Source organism: Rattus rattus, chromosome 18, assembly GCF_011064425.1.
Source record: "Rattus rattus isolate New Zealand chromosome 18, Rrattus_CSIRO_v1, whole genome shotgun sequence".
Lineage (NCBI taxonomy): Eukaryota > Metazoa > Chordata > Mammalia > Rodentia > Muridae > Rattus > Rattus rattus.
In genome coordinates this window covers 25313793-25333035 of record NC_046171.1, presented here as the reverse complement: position 1 = coordinate 25333035, position 19243 = coordinate 25313793, and the positions used below count along the sequence as shown (strand labels likewise).

The 19243-nt window shown below is 46.0% G+C and overlaps 1 protein-coding gene across 1 annotated transcript in view; it reads left to right on the top strand.

The window, feature by feature from the left end:
- Nucleotides 1-19243, top strand: part of Mcu (mitochondrial calcium uniporter) — a 165972-nt gene that overhangs the window by 129779 nt on the left and 16950 nt on the right. Inside the window, exon 3 of the mRNA XM_032888810.1 lies at nt 18165-18335. Coding sequence (XP_032744701.1) covers nt 18165-18335 — 171 coding nt within the window. The remainder of the gene's footprint in view (nt 1-18164; nt 18336-19243) is intronic.

Sequence of the window (19243 nt, the reverse complement as noted above, 5' to 3'; positions counted from 1 at the left end):
CCATACTTAGCAACATGGATACTTAGGTTGTCAGGGAGAAGGCAGCTCTGCCCCAGCCGTGTGACAGCCTTACTCTTCCATTCACGCTGGTTCTGAAGAGGCCTCTCACAGGCCAAAATGAAGTCCAGCCTTCTGCACAGGTGTCCAGGTCTTGAGAATGAGGGTTTTGAGGTTTTTTAAATCCAAAGAGCAGATCAAAATATAAAGTTCTTTTCTTAGACTTTGGGTGGGAATTTTGTGTTCATGAGAGAAGAGGTACGTGCGGGATTACTCCTTCCTGGCCTAAGTTACCTGGGAGAGTTTGGGGCTCCATGAATGAATATGGTCTTCTCATTTGACCTCACGGCTGTTGTTACTGGTTTGGCAGGAAGATGATGCACCCTGGGGCTGAGCTGTCTCCCAACTAGATAGCTAGACAAGGCCAAGCAAGTGGATTCCCTCAGCGGAGGAAGTGCCTCTGTAGAGTCGTCTGCAGGTGTTGGGGAATCCCTCAGAGAGATGAGGATTACCCACATACAGAAAACCCCAGGTTGAGATGTGGGTTTGTGATCTCCCCATTTGTGACCTGGCATTGGAACAGTGGTAAGACTCTAACCCTGAGAGTAACAGTCCTCAGGTTCCCCATGCAAGCCTGTCATTGGGAGAGCAGGCTGCAGGTGTTGTCAACACCAGAGTTGTCACCGTAATCTAAAGAGCAAGGCACACGACCTCCGGTGCCAAGAAGGATATGCAGGTTACCGAGTTAAAGCCAGGCCCTTGGGTCGTGTCCGTGTCTGTCTGTTTGGGGTTTTGTATTGTCTTCGGCTTTGACACAGGGTCCCATGGCATAGCCCAGACTGGCCTTGAACTCACGGTCGTCCAGTCGCAACCCCCCAGTACAGGGATTACTGCCGTGGGTCATCATTCACTCCTGGACATTTGTTTTCTTTACTCCAGTCAAACAAGAGCAGCCTTGAAGTGATCCTTCACATATAATTAAATTTTATTAAATTAAATATTTAGAATTACTTTTTAAATTTTGTATGATTTCTTTGTTTGTTAGTTTGTTTGGTTTTGGGTGTTTTTGGTTTTTTGTTTGTTTGTTTGTTTGTTTTTTGAGACAGGGTTTCCCTGTGTAGACCTGACTGTCCTGGAACTCACTCTGTAGACCAGACTAGCCTTGCCTTGAACTCACAGAGATCCACCTGCCTCTGCCTCCTAAGTGCTGGGATTAAAGGCGTACACTACCACTGCCCAGGTGATTTATTTCTTCTTTAAATAAACAGGAAATATTCATGACATTGGCTTTAAATGAGAAAAGAATTCAGCTTCCTTGAGCATTTACTTTTGAAATATGAAGGAAATTAATTGTCAGTGCAGTAAAATAAATTATACATAAAAGTTTTATATGCAAACTGCTTAGATTTAAAGAAGTCTACAATTCATCAGGATCATCATTTTGGTCAATAAACCAAAAATGTTAAGAAATGTCAACTGAAGATATATAATGTAATGTCTTGAAAAACAGAGTCGAGGATAGGGAGACAGTGTGGGACTTTGTTTGTTTGGTTTAAGTTTTTTCTCTTTCTCAGCAAACAGTAGTCTGAGTACGCCACAGTGATCTGTCCCCTGATTATGTCCAAGGTTTTCGTGATCCTGAACAGAGCCACTTCTGCTCCCCTTTCTCCTGCCGAGATGGAACATCTTGACACAGCAACTTAGGGCAGAAAGGGTTTATCACAGTTCTAGTCATAGACCGGCCTCCTTCTGAGGGAGCACATGACACCCACAGCCCAGAGCAGAGAGAAGTGAACTCATGCATGCTTCAGTACCTACCTCACTCTCTTGCTCTTACACACCCCGGGGCCCACCACAAACCTGTCAGGTCTTCCACTAGAAACTCCCTGGCAGACAGGTCCTCAGGCCAACCTGATCTAGACAAGCGTCTCTGAGACTTGTTTCCCAGATGACTCTAGGTTATGTCAAGTTGGCCGTTAGACCTAACCATAACAGTTCCTAAAACACTGTGTGCTGGTTTCCGTGTGAACATAAACCTTCACTATTTGGGGCAGGTACCAAGAAGCATGGTCAGCAAGAAAGAGTGTGTTCTTTCTGTGATCCACCATGACCTGCCATCTCCATACCCGTGGCAAATCAGTCTGAGCTGATGCTCTTCTCTCCTCCTCGTCTTGAGTGGAAGAAGTCTGTTTTGCTCATGTGATATTCAAACGTATAATTGGAAATTTTCTTAGGCATTTGTGATATAATTTTAAACTCCCAATTCTAGGAAAAGCAAAAGAAACTCCTAAGCCAGAAATGCCTCCCATACGTTTTCATTGAATCTTTTCAGCAGCCCCAGCAGCGTGAGCAGAGCTGAATGATGGGTGAGGATCACAGGGTCACTCGTGTTTAAATGCCTGGCCACAGAGCCACAGTGCTGCCTTCTGGGAGAGCTAAACACTACCAAGTCCGAGACCCCGGGACCCATAATTTCGCTACTGTTCCACTGTCTGTATTTGAGTGTGTGTTTAGCTTTTTAATCACTCAGAAATTAAAATGGGCTGAGGATCAAAGTATAATTAAAGGTACTTCCCAGTAGCACCATCAAATGCATTATTTTAAAAGAGAAATATACAGAATTAAGATGAGGTTTTATTTTCTTTTTGCTTCTTTGTTTTTGTCACTGTCTCACTGTGCATCTGTGTAGCTCAGGCTACCCTGGAACTCACGGAGGTCCACCCGCCTCTGCCTCCTGAGTGCTGGGAGTAAAGGCATTTGCCACCCGACCTGGCAGGATTTCATTTTTATAAAACCAAAATAAAATACTGAATCCCTTACTTAATCTCCATGGAGTACAAGGAGAGAGGATAGCTATAGTGCCATCCTCGACATAGAACAGATGGCCCCCATAAGCTCATGTGTGGAACTGCTTGGTCACCAGGGAGTGGAAGTGTCCGAAAGGCATGGTGCTACTAGGGGTGGACTTTGAGGTTTCAAAAGCCCGTGCCAGGCCCAGCACTAGAACCGTAGTTAAGACAATGGCCTTTATGTAATACAAAGGTTCTCTGACACTTAATCATGAATCAATTATTTCATAAACTGACTTTAAGAGAACTATAATTAGGAGGTCACATTGCTGTTTTATCAAACACTAAAGGATGCTTTTTAACATTTGTAATTTAAACATCACAATGCCTTAATGACAGTATTTTATATAATCTCAGAGGAAGTCAGTTGTCTAATTTACTTGGGGTACACAATGAAATATTTAGCCGATGTGATTAAAATCGACTATGTTGCTTATAAGAAAGACCCGAACAACTGTGATCATCAAATTATTGATGTGAATATTATGATTGGATTTTCACATGTTAACCTGGAAGGCTGGAACAATGCCTCAGCAGGTAAAGGAAACTGTTGTTCCCAAACCTGATACAGAGTCCAGTCCCCAGACACACATAGTAACCTGATAACCAGAGTCCAGTCCCCAGACACACATAGTAACCCTGATACAGAGTCCAGTCCCCAGACACACATAGAGGCCACAGAGCCCAGTCCCCCAGACACACATAGTAGGCCTGATAACCAGAGTCCAGTCCCCAGACACACACAAAGTAACCCTGATAACAGAGTCCAGTCCCCAGACACACATAGTAACCTGATAACAGGTCCAGTCCCCAGACACACAGTAGGCCTGATAACATGAGTCCAGTCCCCAGACACACATAGTAGGCCTGATAACCAAGTCAGTCCCCCAGACACAGTAACCTGATAACCAGAGTCCAGTCCCCAGACACACATAGTAGGCCTGATAACCAGTCAGTCCTCAGACACATAGTAGGCCTGATAACCAGAGTCCAGTCCTCAGACACACATAGTAGGCCTGATAACCAGAGTCCAGTCCCCAGACACACATAGGAGGCCTGATAACCAGAGTCCAGTCCCCAGACACACATAGTAACCTGATAACCAGAGTCCAGTCCCCAGACACACATAGTAACCTGATAACCAGAGGCCAGTCCCCAGACACACATAGTAACCTGATAACCAGAGTCCAGTCCCCAGACACACATAGTAAGCCTGATAACCAGAGTCCAGTCCCCAGACACACATAGTAACCCTGATAACCAGAGTCCAGTCCCCAGACACACATAGTAACCTGATAACCAGAGTCCAGTCCCCAGACACACATAGTAACCCTGATAACCAGAGTCCAGTCCCCAGACACACATAGTAACCTGATAACCAGAGTCCAGTCCCCAGACACACATAGTAGGCCTGATAACCAGAGTCCAGTCCCCAGACACACATAGTAACCCTGATAACAGAGTCCAGTCCCAGTCCCAGACACACATAGTAGGTCCCCAGACACACATAGTAGGCCTGATAACCAGAGTCCAGTCCCCAGACACATAGTAACCTGATAACCAGAGTCCAGTCCCCAGACACACATAGTAACCTGATAACCAGAGTCCAGTCCCCAGACACACATAGTAGGCCTGATAACCAGAGTCCAGTCCCCAGACACACATAGTAACCCTGATAACCAGAGTCCAGTCCCCAGACACACATAGTAGGCCTGATAACCAGAGTCCAGTCCCCAGACACACATAGTAACCCTGATAACCAGAGTCCACTCCCCAGACACCATAGTAACCCTGATAACCAGAGGCCAGTCCCCAGACACACATAGTAACCCTGATAACCAGAGTCCAGTCCCCAGACACACATAGTAGGCCTGATAACCAGAGTCCAGTCCCCAGACACATAGTAACCCTGATAACACAGTCAGTCCCCAGACACACATAGTAACCTGATAACCAGAGTCCAGTCCCCAGACACACATAGTAACCTGATAACCAAAGTCCAAGCCCCAGACACACAAAGTAACCCTGATAACCAGAGTCCAGTCCCCAGACCCACATAGTAGGCCTGATAACCAGAGTCCAGCCCCCAGACACACATAGAAACCCTGATACCAGAGTCCAGTCCCCAGACACACATAGTAGGCCTGATAACCAGAGTCCAGTCCCCAGACACACATAGTAACCTGATAACCAGAGTCCAGTCCCCAGACACACATAGTAGGCCTGATAACCAGAGTCCAGTCCCCAGACACACATAGTAGGCCTGATAACCAGAGTCCAGTCCCCAGACACACATAGTAGGCCTGATAACCAGAGTCCAGTCCCCAGACACACATAGTAACCTGATAACCAGAGTCCAGTCGACACACATAGTAACCTGATAACCAGAGTCCAGTCCCCAGACACACATAGTAACCTGATAACCAGAGTCCAGTCCCCAGACACACATAGTAACCTGATAACCAGAGTCCAGTCCCCAGACACACATAGTAACCTGATAACCAGAGTCCAGTCCCCAGACACACATAGTAACCCTGATAACCAGAGTCCAGTCCCCAGACACACATAGTAACCTGATAACCAGAGTCCAGTCCCCAGACACACATAGTAGGCCTGATAACCAGAGTCCAGTCCCCAGACACACATAGTAGGCCTGATAACCAGAGTCCAGTCCCCAGACACACATAGTAACCTGATAACCAGAGTCCAGTCCCCAGACACACATAGTAACCTGATAACCAGAGTCCAGTCCCCAGACACACATAGTAGGCCTGATAACCAGAGCCCAGTCCCCAGACACACATAGTAGGCCTGATAACCAGAGTCCAGTCCCCAGACACACATAGTAACCCTGATAACCAGAGTCCAGTCCCCAGACACACATAGTAACCCTGATAACCAGAGTCCAGTCCCCAGACACACATAGTAGGCCTGATAACCAGAGTCCAGTCCCCAGACACACATAGTAGGCCTGATAACCAGAGTCCAGTCCCCAGACACACATAGTAGGCCTGATAACCAGAGTCCAGTCCCCAGACACACATAGTAACCCTGATAACCAGAGTCCAGTCCCCAGACACACATGGTAACCCTTATAACCAGAGTCCAGTCCCCAGACACACATAGTAGGCCTGATAACCAGAGTCCAGTCCCCAGACACACACATAGTAACCTGATAACCAGAGTCCAGTCCCCAGACACACATAGTAACCTGATAACCAGAGTCCAGTCCCCAGACACACATAGTAACCATAGTAGGCCTGATAACCAGAGTCCAGTCCTCAGACACACATAGTAACCCTGATAACCAGAGTCCAGTCCCCAGACACACATAGTAACCTGATAACCAGAGTCCAGTCCCCAGACACACATAGTAACCCTGATAACCAGAGTCCAGTCCCCAGACACACATAGTAGGCCTGATAACCAGAGTCCAGTCCCCAGACACACATAGTAACCTGATAACCAGAGTCCAGTCCCCAGACACACATAGTAACCTGATAACCAGAGTCCAGTCCCCAGACACACATAGTAACCTGATAACCAGAGTCCAGTCCCCAGACACACATAGTAACCCTGATAACCAGAGTCCAGTCCCCAGACACACATAGTAGGCCTGATAACCAGAGTCCAGTCCCCAGACACACATAGTAGGCCTGATAACCAGAGTCCAGTCCCCAGACACACATAGTAGGCCTGATAACCAGAGTCCAGTCCCCAGACACACATAGGAGGCCTAATACCCAAAGTCCAGCCCCCAGACACACATAGTAACCTGATAACCAGAGTCCAGTCCCCAGACACACATAGTAGGCCTGATAACCAGAGTCCAGTCCCCAGACACACATAGTAGTCCAGTCCCCAGACACACCCTGATAACCAGAGTCCAGTCCCCAGACACACATAGTAACCTGATAACCAGAGCCCAGTCCCCAGACACACATAGATAAAGCAAGTCCTGATAACCATAACCAGAGTCCAGTCCCCAGACACACATAGTAGGCCTGATAACCAGAGTCCAGTCCCCAGACACACATAGTAACCCTGATAACCAGAGTCCAGTCCCCAGACACACATAGTAAGCCTGATAACCAGAGTCCAGTCCCCAGACACACATAGTAACCTGATAACCAGAGTCCAGTCCCCAGACACACATAGTAGGCCTGATAACCAGAGTCCAGTCCCCAGACACACATAGTAACCTGATAACCAGAGTCCAGTCCCCAGACACACATAGTAGGCCTGATAACCAGAGCCCAGTCCCCAGACACACATAGTAGGCCTGATAACCAGAGTCCAGTCCCCAGACACACATAGTAGGCCTGATAACCAGAGTCCAGTCCCCAGACACACATAGTAACCTGATAACCAGAGTCCAGTCCCCAGACACACATAGTAACCTGATAACCAGAGTCCAGTCCCCAGACACACATAGTAGGCCTGATAACCAGAGTCCAGTCCCCAGACACACATAGTAACCCTGATAACCAGAGTCCAGTCCCCAGACACACATAGTAACCTGATAACCAGAGTCCAGTCCCCAGACAACTGTTGTTCCCAAACCTGATACAGAGTCCAGTCCCCAGACACACATAGTAACCTGATAACCAGAGTCCAGTCCCCAGACACACATAGTAACCTGATAACCAGAGTCCAGTCCCCAGACACACATAGTAACCTGATAACCAGAGTCCAGTCCCCAGACACACATAGTAGGCCTGATAACCAGAGTCCAGTCCCCAGACACACATAGTAAACCTGATACAGAGTCCAGTCCCCAGACACACATAGGAGGAGCGAACTGAGTTCTGAAAGTTGTCTTTGAACCTCTACACACATGCATGATGGCATGTACATATAAAGAAAGAAATGTAATCAAATATTACTGTGGAAAGATAAATCTCTCTCTCTCTCTCTCTCTCTCTCTCTCTCTCTCTCTCTCTCTCTTTCTCTCTCTGTGTGTGTGTGTGTGTGTGTGTGTGTGTGTGTGTGTATGCTAAAGATCAAACCCAAAGCTTCTACATGCCAGTCAAGTATTCCATCACTGCACCATCCTCCAACCCTAGCAGTGTTTTGGTGGGGATTACATTTATTTATTAATAGGGCCAATCATACAATGGCACACATGTGGCGGTCAGAGGACACTTGACGGGAATGGGACATTCTACCATATAGGTTGTGAGCAGATGCCTTTGTCTCCTAGGCCATCTTGCCAACTCTACTCTCGCTATTTTGAAACAGGATATTACTCTTAGCTCAGGCTGACCACCAACTTGCTAGGTTGTCTAGGCTGGCCTTGAATTGGCAGTCCTTCTGCATCCACCTCTGAAGTGATAGGATTGCAAATATGTGCCGCCATGCCTAGCCTAGGCCGATATTTTCTGTAACTATTTCCATAAGTTGGTGTGGTCCAATGTGACTTACTTGTTCCAACCAGACCTCTTGGAGAGGCTGCTTCCTTGATGCAGTACTGTCAAGAGCAAATGGTTACAAAGCTGGCATGTCCCTTCTTCTCTCTTCATATGTATACACGTGCTGTTTCACACCTGTTCTTGCCATGGGGTGTCATCCACTGTGGGATGAAGCCATGTGATGTCATCCACTGTGGGATGAAGCCATGTGATGTCATCCACTGTGGGATGAAGCCATGTGATGTCATCCACTGTGGGATGAAGCCATGTGATGTCATCCACTGTGGGATGAAGCCATGTGATGTCATGCACTGTGGGATGAAGCCATGATGTCATGCACTGTGGAATGAAGCCATGTGATGTCATTCACTGTGGGAGGAAGCCATGTGATGTCCTCAGCAGATGTTTCCAGTTTGAGAGCTAAATTAATCTCTTTTCTTTATAATTTAATGTCAAGTATTTTGTCATAGTGACACAAAATGATTTAAGACATGGTTATTTTTCAAATGAAAATGAGACAGATTTAGTCACATTAGTAGAATGAACTAACTTTTGGTGATGACAAAAAGCCTTTTTATATAGTATACAGAAACATTCTTGGAGGGTCTACAGTTAGCACATGTAGGTAAAATGTGTTTTTACATCTATATATTATGAGTACTTTAAATAAAGACATATTCTACATAGGTGATTCTTCTGAGGGTATTTTGAGGCAAGTATATTTTTGTTGGAGATTAGTTCTAATGCTTTGATTCAATCAGGAATGTGTGTGTCAAATGCTAATGGTCCATATTCCCAGTTGGTTTTTGATCAATCAATAAAGATGCCAATGGGCAATGGCTGGGCACGGGTCCCTTAGAGTCATCTGGGCTAGGCTGCAGTGAGGAACAGAGGAGAATTACCATGACTTTGGGTAGAAGGAGATGGGACGCAGGAGTTACAGGAGAGAAAGCCAACCAGTCATGTGAGACTTTGGTAAAGTCGCCACCGACCTTTTCCCCAATTGCACCTGGGGTAGCAGGGGAAGGTTTAGGAGTGCACAGCCTTTGAGGTAGCCAAGGCATTTTAATTTTAGTATATGTGCTGCCGAAGCGAGCACAGCCAAGGCATTTTAAAAAGAAGCTAATGTGTGTGTGTCTTTCATTCACAGACCCAAAGATAGCTCCAGGGTGGGTGCACACATGAAATCCCCAGGAGCCCAAGCAGTGTAGCAAAACTCAACTCTATACATTACACCTACGTGTGCTAACTGTAGACCCCCCAAGACCGTTTCTGTATACTACATAAGAGGCTTTTTGTCATCACCACAATAAAAGTTCATTCATTGTACTAATGTGATCATTTTATGCTTAGCCTAACATACAGTTTAACTAAAAACCATGCCCATGGGGGTAGTACTGTTAAAATATTTGTTTCTAGATGTAAAACTAATAAAAGTATCCGAGACACTACTGAGAAGAATAAACTGTATTGGAGGACATAGGGCATAGAATAAATGCAGATTGGGCACATTAGCGCTTGTAAAGATAATGTGGCTAAAATGTTTCCTCTCTCCCAGGGAATCTGTAAACTGGGTTTAACACTAGTCAAAACCCAGCAGACACTGATGAAGCTGCTCAGAATTCATGAGTGAGGAAATGCACAGACAGCCCAGGCAGAGCTCAGGGATAGGAAAGCAAGGCGTACCTGAAGGCCATGCTAGCTGCTGTCATCAAAACAGGTGACATGTTGGCGTGGGAAAGATTACTGCCTCAGGTCAGAGGAACCTTGTGCCAATAGAAGGCTGGCATGTGATAGAATTAGTTTTAGAAGTCAGAGGCAGGAGAGAAGGCTGTTTAATAAATGGTACTTTCTATTACCAGGGAAGCAAGTTCCAGGTGCTTAAGGAGTAAGTTATAAAACACATACCTCCATAAGGAAAAATACCAGACGCTTAAAACATTGCACTGAGCTGGTATCCTTCTCAGCCTTTTGTATTTACAGTGAGAGAAATGTGTTGGGTTGTTTTCAGTAGATAAATAATACTATGTTCATACAATGAATTTCTGTTGTAAGTGTATAAGTAAATAATCAGAAGTAGGATCCCACCCTAATAAATCTCCTAACAGTGATGAGCATTCAAGCAAGTTGTAGAAGGTTGCATATAGCAAGACCATTTCTATACCTATATCTGTATCTATATCATCTATATCATATCTATCACACACACACACACACACACACACACACACACACACACGCACGCGCGCGCGCGCGTACACAGTCTGAATGCACAAAACACCTGCAAAACACCTGCGTTTAGCTCTGGCATATTACTGAGGAGGGGCTTGAGTAAAGGGTCCTTTATTCTCATGTTTCTGTGAGGTGGAGATTCAGAGTTTAGCTGAGCACGTTGGAGACCAGCGAGATTGTAGTCCTGTGTCATCTAGGGCTGCTCTCACTGAAGACGACTTGGGCTAGAGAAGCCAATTCTAAGGCTGCTCAGTGGGTTGTCAGTGAGAGGCACTGCTTCCTCATATCGGCTTCCCCATGGGGCTACAGACTTGTCCTGACTTGATATGAGTGGGGCTACATGATTGTGTGAGCACCTACAGATGAGAGAGCTGTCATGGTGAGACTTCTATTATAATAGATATTTAGAGAGAATACTGCATATGATACACAGACATGTATGTGTGCCTATGTACCTGCCTGTATTCATGCAATTGTGTGCATGCGTGTGCATGTGCGTGTGCGTGTGCGCGTGTGTGTGTGTGTGTGTTGTTAGGTGGGAGTAATAAACACCAACTTCTAATCTCAAAGTTGGGATTTCCTTTGGAGAAAGGCAAATCACCCTGATTCAGTGTGGATAATAAAATAGTAGCAAGGCTGGGATGAAGGTCAGTGTCATTCATAAAAGAGATGGTAGTAGCCTAGGCTAGACCTTAAAAGCCTCAGTTACTAATTAGTAGGGAAGTGCAGGTTCCAGCATAAGGAAAGGTCGGATACGAGGTAGTTTTCTTGCTTGGACAAAAGCTAAATAATGGTCTTAATTGAGATAGTAATGGTTAGAGAGGGAGATGAATTCTCTTTGGGGCCATGAGTTTTTAGTGCTTGTATGGAAAGCTCCTGTGTCCCACACAACTGATGGGGGCACTGAGACAACACTGGCATTTGTGTGGTAATTGAAGCTGGAAAGATGTAAAATTGCTTGGAGAATATGTAGGCTGAGAAGCCCAGATTCTGGAGCAAAACACTTAGAAACTTTTGAAGAGTGAATGGAGGAAGAACTGAGTATGACTCAAAGTTAGGTCTAGGCAGACAGCGTCCTACACCTTTAGTCCCAGCACTAGGAGGTGGAGGCAAGAGATCTCTGTGAGGTTGAGGCTATCTTGGTCTACATAGTGAGTTCCAGGTGAGCCAGGGCTATGTAGCAAGACCTTGTCTCAAAAAAAAAAAAATGGACAGACAGACAGACAGACAGAGGTAAATTAAAGCCATTAAAGCTAAAGGGGGAAATGTTTTACCAATGAAGTAATTACATCATGGAATGCTGCTAAAAGAAGCAAGCTATGGGCCAAAATCCCCACTAATTTCAGCAGCAGACATAGTATGTGATCTAAGAGAGATGACAGTTGGGCCAGGCAAGGTAGATGTGATGCAAACACTGAGGAAGTGAATTAGTCAAACAACGAACACTAGGTTGCATTTAATCCAACTTCGACCTTCAGGGTCATTCTCTGATCTTGTGAGGCTTTAATTTTCTTAGCTGTATTTGCAGCTCTATTTGCAGCTCTATTTTGTTGTTGTTGTTGAAGAAGAAGAATGCATGATTCTTTGGCTCCTGATTTAAAACCTTGCCACTGCATCTGTTTTGTGATGCGTTAGTGTTACCAGAAGCAGGCAATGTGTGCGGAGAACATAAGGGACAGAAATCATCTGTCACACCAAGTTCAGATCCAGGGAACTTTACAAAGCCCATCCTACAGGTCCTGCTTTGTCTACTGCTCCCTTCCACAGTGAGCCCTCCAAACACAGTCCTGTTCATGAATGGTATTTGATTTGTAGAGATCTCACAGTCTTTTGAACATGAACCAAACTGAGAAACTGTATCCCTTTGCAGTGGCGGGTGTCTGAGAGTTAGGTTGTTTCCCAGTCAAGGTCTCCTCTAACCCATCCCGACCCGGAACTTGCTCCGTGTGAACTGCTCTCTCCCCACCTTGACAGCTCTGGGATTATGAACCACTACCCCAGGCTGACAGACTGTGAGAGAGAACAAGGGGCAGGGGTTTTACAAGCCTTTAAACTTAAACATTTGACCAAATGATAATATGTGTATTCTACCACTGACCTTCCTTCCTTCCCTCCTGCCCCACCCTACCCAACCCCCACCCCTGTACCCCAGCTCCTGACCCCGACCCACAGGTCTGTTCCCAGTCTACTCCTACTCTCTGTCCGGAGCACCTGCACTGCTCTCCTTAGCCTACAGAATTCCATGTTGTGTGCAGTGCTGCAGAGGTTGGAGGAGAGAGTTAGATCCTCTGGGATGGAGTTACAGACTGTTGTGAGTTTCCATGTGGCTGTTGGGAATTGAACCTGGGTCCTCTGGATGAGCAGCCAGTGCTCTTAACCAATGAGCCATCTCTGCCTACAGAATTCCAGATACTCTGTTTTACACTTAAAGCCCTTGTCGCACTATGACTGGCTCTAAGTGTTTATGGTGACAACCCAGTGACTTCTAAGCCTCTTTGAAACAACATTCTTGGTTATTCTTATTTTATTAATATAGAAGTCAAAGCCAAAGCTACTTTGTGGAACTTACACTTTAAAGGAGTATCTCTGTAGTAGTGGGTGCTGTGGCCCTCCTTGTAAGTCCTACTTTACATCCTGAACATAACCCCCTCCTTCCTCTCCTCTTAGTCCCACCCTTACAGCATCCCCCGACCCCATTACCTGTCTTCTCCTCAAAGAAAAGGAAGCCTTGCTTTAGTACCACCCTGCCTTGGGACATCCAGTCAAAGCAGGGCTAAGAGCACATCCTCTCCCACTGAGGCCCAGCCAGGCGGTCCAGCTAGGGGAAGGGGATCCAATGGCAGGCCCCAAAGTCAGAGACAACCCCACTCCAATGTTAGGGGATCCACATGAAGACCCAGCTGCACGTCTGCTACAAATGTGTAGAAGGCCTGGGTCTGGCCCCTCTGTCCTCTTGGGTGGAGGTTCTTCCTCTGTGAGCCTCCATGGGCCTTTTCTTGATACAGTTAAAGCTGACAGCCTTTGGGGATTACCCTGTAGGCTGTTAACCAAGAAGTCTAACATTTGCACTGCAATCCAACGTGTGGGAAAGATGAGGACCTGGGGCTTCTCTTAGAAAGCAGTATTATAATGAAGGTCTGTGTATTCCATGCAGAGTTGTTGCTCGAAACTCTTCTATTTCTTTCCTTCCAAAGGCTTCGTATTTAAAGGAAGATGCAAAGATCTTCAGACTCCCGGTTGACTGTGTCTCGCTCCGTTATTTTAAAGACAGTAACCTTGGGCGTTTATCTGCGGAAACTGTTGGTGTGATGAGCTGCTCCAAGCCTTAGCTCCAAGAATTCTATCTTTTCTTTAAATCCCCTCTGCCTCCTTTAGGGATCTGTGGTTAGCTTGTCTTTTGCATAACAGAAAGAAGATAATTGCTATAAAGATGCCAAGTGAAAACGCTAATCACTTAATTTACCATCATTGCTGTCTGTAGAAGAAGCCTATGTGTTTACATACCAGAGGCTGGGAATGCTGGGCTAAGGACTCTTTCTGAGAAGGAAAATGATAATCTTTTCAAAGTGTTTAGATGTTGCAGATATGGCTGGTGTTGGTATTGGGTGTTTTGTTTGATCTGTTCCTGGGAAAGCAGCCTCTGCTCTGTTGTGGGTTGGTCTGAAGCTGCTTGTCAGTATTCTAATGCTAAATACCGGTTCCTTGGGACTAGTGCCCTGAAGCAGATGTACCCAAGGGATGTACCCAGTCACACCCCCCCCCCAAGTTATCCCTGATTGGTGAATATAGATGCCTACCACCTAGAGCTGGGCAGAATTGAGATGGACAGGATCTGGGGTTCCCAGGCTTCGGGTCTGGGGTTCCCAGGCTTCCGGTCTGGGGAGGAAGAGAGAGAGGAAGGTGGAGAGAGCAAAAGATGCCATGGGGTAAGAATCATAAAATCACAGTTATGACGGCTGGCCAATTGAATTTAAGAGCATCCCAAATGGAACATGGCAAGTTATACTGTGGGTTTGTCGATAGAGAAATAAACATTGTAGCATAGAGAGTAGATATCTGCCTAGGTCTTGTGCTGATTAAGGCTTATTGTAAATATAAAGGCTGTGTGTCCTTTATCCAGGAACTGAATGGTCAAAGATGGCATAGAAACCCTGGTCGAGACTAAATATTTCCTACAACACTATTCTTTGAGTTTGTACTCAGTTGTTTTTTAACTTTCTACGTCAAATCTCAAGTCACGTATCTGTGTCCGTGAAGTATGAGCTCTAATGGTGATGTCTGCCCCACCACAAACACACAACTTACCCGTGGCAGCGGTTTTCAGACATCTGGACATCAAACAGCATAATCCTGCAATCCCAGCTAAAGGCATCTTCCCAGCTTCCAGCAGGAGGCAGTCTCCAGACTAAAGAATGAGGAGAAGAAACAGCCAGGGCCTGATCGGCTTGCTGAGAACAACAACGAACCAGGACGATGAACAGGCCTTGCTAGTTAGACAGCGGGGCTTGTGTGATAGCTTCCTTCGAGGAGCGGTGACCAGCCAGATCCAGGTTGTCTGGTTAAAGGAAGAATAGACCAGGGTGGGCAGCATCTTCTGGGATTGTGGTACAAAAAATCCGGAGGAGGGGGCTGAAATCATGTTCCTGTGAGCCCGACTAAAGTCCACTGCACAAGAGTGACTAGAAAAACTTTCTCAGAAATTATTTTTAGCAGAAAACATAAAATGAGCACACCTCAGCACCCAGCCAGAATGCCTACAAATGGAGACACTCCCAAGAGATTTCCAGAAAGACCACCTAGGAAGTAGCCCCACAGTGAAGACTGCTCTACCTCTGTCTTGAAAGAGTCATACAGTGCTGAGCAATACAAAATAAGGCTATATAACCAGTGACTAAAATCACCTAGCCATGGAACATTGGGAGGCCATCCCCCAACTCAGCCTACAGAGACCCAGAAATGACAGAGATGACAAAGTCAGCAGCTGGTGTTCAAATGGCAGATGTGGCTATGGCCCTTACTAAACTCAGGAAGGAAAGGGGAAATACAGTGTTAATGTGAAGACAGGGATGAGACGTTAGAAAAGACAAAGTAATTTTCTAGAGATTGTTTGTTTGCTCATAGTTTGCTTCTTAATATCTAAAATTTAAAAACCATATAGAGCCAGGAAATGGTGGCACGCACCTTTAATCCAAGCGCTGGGGAAGCAGAAGCAGGCAGATCTCTGAGTTCCAGGCCAGCCTGGTCTACAGAGCATGTTCCAGGACAGCCAAGGCTACACAGAGAAGCCCTGTCTCGAAAAACCAAAAACCAATCAATCAGTCAGTCAGTCAGTCAGTCAATCAATCAATCAATCAATCAATTAAAACAAAACCATACAGGAGGAATTAAGAAGGTAGGGGACAGGGGAATAGTGCTAAGGTGATCCAGAAGCTGAGCGGGAAGGACTTGAAATACATGAAGAAGGGTCAGCGAGTGTCAAGACTACCACATGATTGACCAGAAGCATAGTTAGGGCTTTCAGGAAGAGGGCGGAAGACAGACAGAAAATTAAATAATGGTAAGATTTTTCTCCAAATTTGGTGAACACTGTGAATGCTCCGCTCTCCGACGTGCATCTGTTTAAGTAGAACAATCACGAAGGAAAACAAGTGACGTCACAATCAGCCCATTGAAAACCATGCTGAGCAGAAACCACGAAGAGCACATGGAGGAACACGGATCACAGATAGAATAAAGATACAAAACGCCCGAACTCCATATTCCAGGTACGACAGGATGATGGAGCTAATTCTTCCAAAAGTGCCAAAAGGGGAGAAGAGAATCTGTCAGCTAGATTTTCTCTTACACACTAAAAATATCTTCCAAAACTCAAGGTGCAGCGACTTTCTCAGACATACAAAAATGGAGAGAACCCACTGGAAGTGCATTTGTGCAACAGTCATTCAGACAGAAAGGAGGTGGCGGCTTGGGGCACTGAACGAAGCACAAATGCTTTGCGAACAGTCACTTTAGTATTTAGAGAATAATGCGTGCTTTGTTCAGTGTAGGCCCAAAGATTTCACAAATACCAATTTGCAGGAGGCTGAATCTGCCACAGATGGACGCTAACTGTGGCACGAGAACATTCCAGTCATCGTAGAAGCTTCATTGATGATAGCTAAGACTTTCTGTCAAGGGCGTGAAGAGAAGTTGCAGTGGGTTTTACACCGGAATAGGGCGTGGGAGGATGGAGATACGAGGGTGGACCCATTACTTTCCATTAACCTAGAATTTTTAAAAATACCGCTCAGTGATACAAACAAATGAACTACGGTCGCATAGAGCATGGATGTATCAACCATGCCAGGGGAAAGCCGCCATTTACAAAGAGTTGCTTGTCATAGAGCACCAGTAGCACCTTGATACGACAAAATCCGATACAGGAGCTCTACAAAGCCTAGGGCTTTGCAGTGGCGGGGCTGAGGGAATTGTGGGGAATCGTGGGGATGTTTTTGAGACAGTCATCAAATGTCCGTTGAAAATGAGAATAGTTGGGGGTTTGTTGTTGAGACAGGCAAGAGCATGGGAGCAGCTCTGGGAAGTCCGATGCTTTCTGAATCTCCAAGCAGTTCCTCCTGATCTAGTTTTGAGGTGTGCGGTGCTCTGAGAACAACAGAGGAGCCTTTCGATGCTTCAAGTGAGCTCATTAGCACTTCGTGGCCAGTCCGTGCGCTGCTAGAGTGGTTTGTTTCCTTTCTTCCTTACAACATTCTGAGAATTAGGAGCCCACTCTCTATGTAGGAAAAAAAAGACATGAAGCCAAGGGAAGTTATGTAATTCCCAAAGATCCCGCGCCAAGACGCAACCCCAGTTCCTACTCCAAAGCCTTTTCCTCTCCTTCTGGCTTCAACTTTAAGTGTTTAGCTGCTAATGTGAGGCTTGGGACTGAAAACGTTGCTTTAAAAATATATCTGAAAATTATTCTTAGAAAAGGTTTTCTGAGATTCATTTTACTAAGGCTCTGTGCATCAAAACTGCCAAGAAAGGAGAAGGGAATAAGGAATGCAGTTCCTACGGTGTAGCTTGTTGGTGGCTCCGGTTCTCCCCTTCGTACGTCAACGCTGTGAGATTCTGTTCCGCGTTCACTCCCGGCTGGTCTTACGAGGATGCTCACATGCACCCCAAAGGGGCTGGTTTGTGTCTTATTGCTTTGCGTCTGTGTCGTATAACTGAATATTTAGCTATTCTGTTATACCGTAAGTTTATCATTCTGAGGAAGAGTCTCAGTTCTCGGCAGACTTTGGGACTCTGGATGGCAAGACCTCCTCCAGGTCAATCCCCTGCATCTGCTCCTTTGGCTACTTACTAGAACCGTGCCAGATAGGACCAGGCCGTGACTCAGCCACACCCAGAGCCCCCTGTGTTGTATACCACAAAAGCATCTCTCTGGCCCCCTCAGAAGACAAGCCCCTTGTGCACTTTTCCATATCTGAAACAGAGTCCCTTGATCTATTCGAGCTCCAGTGAGTCTGTTCCCAGATTAACTCTAAAAATTCTTGTTCTTAAACCTTCCTTAAAAACATCTTAAGTCACACTAATGGTAGTGTGTATTCCCACCACAAGTAGGGAAAACGATGAGGAGATTTTACTTACAATAAAATCTAACCGTTGTATGTTTGTGGGTCTTTTTGCTCAGACGTGACGGTGGTTTATCAAAATGGTTTACCGGTGATATCTGTGAGGCTACCTTCTCGGCGCGAACGCTGCCAGTTCACACTCAAGCCTATCTCGGACTCCGTCGGGGTGTTTCTACGACAACTGCAAGAGGAGGATCGGGGAATCGACCGCGTCGCCATCTACTCCCCAGGTATAGTCGGGCCCACTTTTAATTTTCTCCTCCTCCTCATGCCCCACCCCAAGCAGCTCGGTACAAAAGGATATTGTCCTGTTAGCATCAGAACGCATGGGAGTTTTTGCTTTGCAAGCGTGGACGACAAAGCCCTTTCCGTCCCAGTGGTCCAGGGACATAACGACTCCGTATCAGCAGATGTGTGCCCACAGGGAGTCTCATTCAAAAGCAGCTCACATCGAATGTCACCACAAGGACAGTCACACTTCATGTCTTTGAGGCCTCTTGTCATTACCGTAGGCTCGGAATATGTTTTCCGGCAATTGAACCTTCAAATGTTTACCAAAATAGAGTCTGTGATTTGAGAGTGTACAATAAGACACTAAAACCTCTCATTTGATGTAACATCTGTTTATTTAAGTGCCAAAAAAATTGTTTTCGCTTTGACTTAGAAAAGTCTTTCAAACCTACAGAAAGATTGAGACAAGTAAGTACCCATTTACCCTTCGCTGGGGTCACCAGCTACGAAAGCTGCCGACTTCCGTCCTTTGAGTTTTAACTGCTTGCTTTAAACACTCCAAGCTCACCTAGTCACATCCTAGGCACAGCCATTTGCTGCACTTTGCTCCCAATCCCATCCCTCCCTGCTGAATTAATTAGCAACTTCTCCATGGTGGCTGAGTACCATGGTTACTCACCAGCTTCCAAGGTAAAGGCGGGCATCATACCACTCTGTAGGTGAGGCAGATTCCAGCTGAGCCCGGTCGGTCTCTTTGTGAGCAACAGTTGCCACAGCTGCAGGGAGAGCGACTGTTAAATCATCCAATTTGGCCTAAACACAAAGAGCGTCTGTTATACAACCTCACCTCTGCCCAGCATAGGCCTGGGGTGAGCAAAGTTAACAGAGATGTAGAAGAGATGAGGGC